Source organism: Bos taurus, chromosome 23 (genome assembly GCF_002263795.3).
Source record: "Bos taurus isolate L1 Dominette 01449 registration number 42190680 breed Hereford chromosome 23, ARS-UCD2.0, whole genome shotgun sequence".
Classification (NCBI taxonomy): Eukaryota; Metazoa; Chordata; class Mammalia; order Artiodactyla; family Bovidae; genus Bos; species Bos taurus.
In genome coordinates this window covers 49166916-49170112 of record NC_037350.1, presented here as the reverse complement: position 1 = coordinate 49170112, position 3197 = coordinate 49166916, and the positions used below count along the sequence as shown (strand labels likewise).

Here is a 3197-nt window from a genome sequence, read left to right as displayed (position 1 = left end):
CCCTACAGTGAAATCTGATTTCAGCAACCTCTGCTCCGTGGCCACCATTAGAGCGCAGCTCGCTGCTGAGGCCCAGGGATGTCTGCAAGCCCGCCGTGTGGCCAGAGCCCCAGGCTATCCTTGGGTGTTGCGCTGGTAGAGCAATGTTGGATGCAGCCCACTGCCCTTCCGGCAAGGAGACGCTTCACCAGGAAAACAGGACTGCAGCCCTGACGGCAAGAGAGGCCCAGACCACTGTGAAGAGCGATATGGAGGCTTCACTCATGGCTCAGCTGGTAAAGAATCCACCTGCAGTGCAGGAGACCCGCATTTGATCCCTGGGTCAGGCAAAGCCCCTGGAGAAGGAAATGGCAACCCACTCCAGTATTCTTGGCTGGAGAATCCCGTGGATAGCAAAATCTGGTGGTCTACATACAGTCCATGGGCTCGCAAAGAGTCAGACAGGACTTAGCGACTAAACCACTACCGGAAAATGGAATAGAGAATTGCCACATGATCCCAGCAGTCCCACTCCTGGGTGTGTATATGCGAGCAAAACTGCTGTAATTCAAAAACATACGAGCACTCCAACGTTCATAGCAACACTCTCCACAACAACCAAGACGTGGAAACAAGGTAAGCGTCCATCAGCAGACGAATGGATGAAGAGGGTGCGGCACAGACATGGACCGTTAGCCGTAAAGAGAGTGAAATAACACTGTCTGCAGCAGCACAGCTGCACCTAGAGACGATCATAAAGCGAAGGAAGCGGGATGCAGGAGGACAAGCACAACGTGCGACCATTTGTGTGTGGGATCCAACATAAGGCAGAGGTGAATTTATCTACAGAACAGAATCGGGCTCACAGAGAGAGGACAGACTTCTGGTTACCAAAGGCAGGGTTGTGTGGGGGTTGAGGCTGAGCAGATGCAGACTCTTACACGTAGGGTGGATCAACAAGGCCCTCCTGTGCAGCACAGGGAGCTGCGTTCACTGTCCTGTGATGAACTGGAGGGGAGAAGCAGATGGAAGGGGACATGTATGTGTGTAAGCTGAATCGCTTTGCTGTACAGCAGAAATTAACACGATGTTGTATTTTATTCAATGAAATAAATAAAACAGTGACCCGGAGTCATGCAGGCACCCAGCCCGTGTTCCTTATCCCCGGGGTCAAATAGAGGAGGATGCCTCGTGGGTGTCTGTATCCGGGATGGGGTGGACCAGGGAGTGTGAAGCGGGGATCGTGGTGAAGCAGAATAAAGAGACCCCCTGCCCTGTGCTGCCACACACACCTGAGCTCCGGTCTCCGCATGCTCGTCCTGTCCACCGCCTTCGTCACCGCAGACAGCGCCCCCGGGGCATGGCTTATTGTCCTCTCTTCGTGGTGCTGAGAAGATTCAGCCAGTGCTCCTTCCACCTAACGCCTAACACGATGAGTGTTTTATTGCGTTTCCGTCTAATCTTGTTTCCAAGCTTTTTTTTTTTTTCTTTTGCAGAGTTGCATTTTAAATGTATGTAAATGATTTTAGCTTTCACAAAGTAAGATTATAGTGGCGCAATCAGTGAAAAAAATCTCGAGCTTTAATAGAAAAATGGACAGTTCGATAGAAAACAGTTCACTAAGCAGTTTATCTAAACTTATAGCCCGAAAACAAAATTTAAAAGTTCAGCCTCTCCAGCAATCAACGAAATGCAATTTAAAATAATGATTTCATTTTTCATCCACAGTTAAAATAAATGAAAACAATAACGATGTAGCGAGGCTGGTGCAGGGCTGGGCGTGCGTGTAGAGCTGCAGGAGTGAGTGCACTCTGCCCTGTGGCTCAGCCTGTAGGCGTCCGCACCCTGACCCAGTGGTTCTGCGGTCTCAGGCCTGTGCTGGTGGGTGTAGCTGAGAAACACTCAAAGGCGTTGGCACTGTCGCTTCTAAGAGAATTGAGGAGCACCCTGAGTGAGGTAGCATCCTGTTACCCACGAGGGGACAAACCAGTCACGCGTCTCTAATCCCAACTATTCTGCACATATTTAGAACATCTTAAAGAATCGTTACTGACACGGATGAAGAGGTTCACTGTCTAACTATAGGTGTAGAGGGTGGCAGGGTGTGAACGTGGACGGAAGCGGGTGGCGAGACACTGCAGCTGTGTCGTCCAGGCTCTCAGAACTGCAGGCGGTTTTCACTTTCTTCTCTACATCTCCCCATTTCCCAGATTATTTTCAGTGAGTGGGTGTTTCCCTTGCATATAGGGGAGGAAAAGTTATCTAAAGAGGAAAAAGAAGAAAACCACTCTCTGGTTGCGGCGTCTGATAAGCATTTTAACCAATGCGAGATGGGAAAATCCCAGGACACACGGCACGTGCCCGGCCCCTGACTCTGCCTGATCCATCTGCTAAGAGCCGCTGACTGTTTTCTCGAGACATCAGAGAAAGAAAGCAGGCCCTGGCCCCTGGCTGGTGCCTGTATTAACGTCTTTTCAGGTGGATGCCAGCCGTCCCTTTGCCCCCTCCTCTGATTCCCCCACCTGTCCCCTCCGTCGGTGGTTTTTTCCTGAGGCTGCTTGCGTCTGGTCAGTGGTTGAAGTCATCCTTTCCTAGACAATTAGTGAAATGATTTGGAGTTTTCCAAGGACAGTACAGGGTGCTGTAGTCGACCCAGATGATCTTCAGAGCTCGGGCTGCTTGCAGACAGACCACCGTGTTTGGCGAGGTTTGGATTCTGCTCAAAGAACAGGCCCAATCCTACCTTGATTTAGAGAAGACTAGACACCTTGATGGAATATTACACAGTCACTAAGCACCACAGATTAGGTTGCAACATCGAAACATGCTGTGAAAGGCAGAAAACAAATTAATACCTATTTATGGTTACAAGTGTTAGAAACATATTACTCATATTGAAAGGGAACAGAGGGAGCGTGGAGAAGTGAAAATGATTAATTTGATGGCAGATGATAGGTTTTTTTTCCCCCCAAATTCTCTGCGCATGCTAAGTTGCTTCAGCCACGTCCAGCTCTTTGCGACTCTGTGGACTGTAGACTGCCAGGCTCTTCCAGCCATGGGATTCTCCAGGCAAGAGTACTGGAGTGGGTTGCCATGCCCTTCTCCAGGGGATCTTCCCGACCCAGGGATCAAACCCAAATTGTTTATGTCTCCTGCATTGGCAGGCCGGGTTCTTTACCACCAGCGCCACCTGGGAAGTCCTTTAATTCTGCAGTGAA

General features: G+C 49.9%; 1 protein-coding gene across 10 annotated transcripts in view; it reads left to right on the top strand.

The window, feature by feature from the left end:
• FARS2 (phenylalanyl-tRNA synthetase 2, mitochondrial) overlaps nucleotides 1–3197 on the top strand; it is a 305944-nt gene that overhangs the window by 247345 nt on the left and 55402 nt on the right. The window contains exon 8 of one of the 10 annotated variants that reach the window (XM_024983448.2): nucleotides 9–109. Within the exon in view, the coding sequence (XP_024839216.1) occupies nucleotides 9–18 (10 nt within the window). The 3' untranslated portion in view covers nucleotides 19–109. 10 annotated transcript variants of the gene reach the window in all.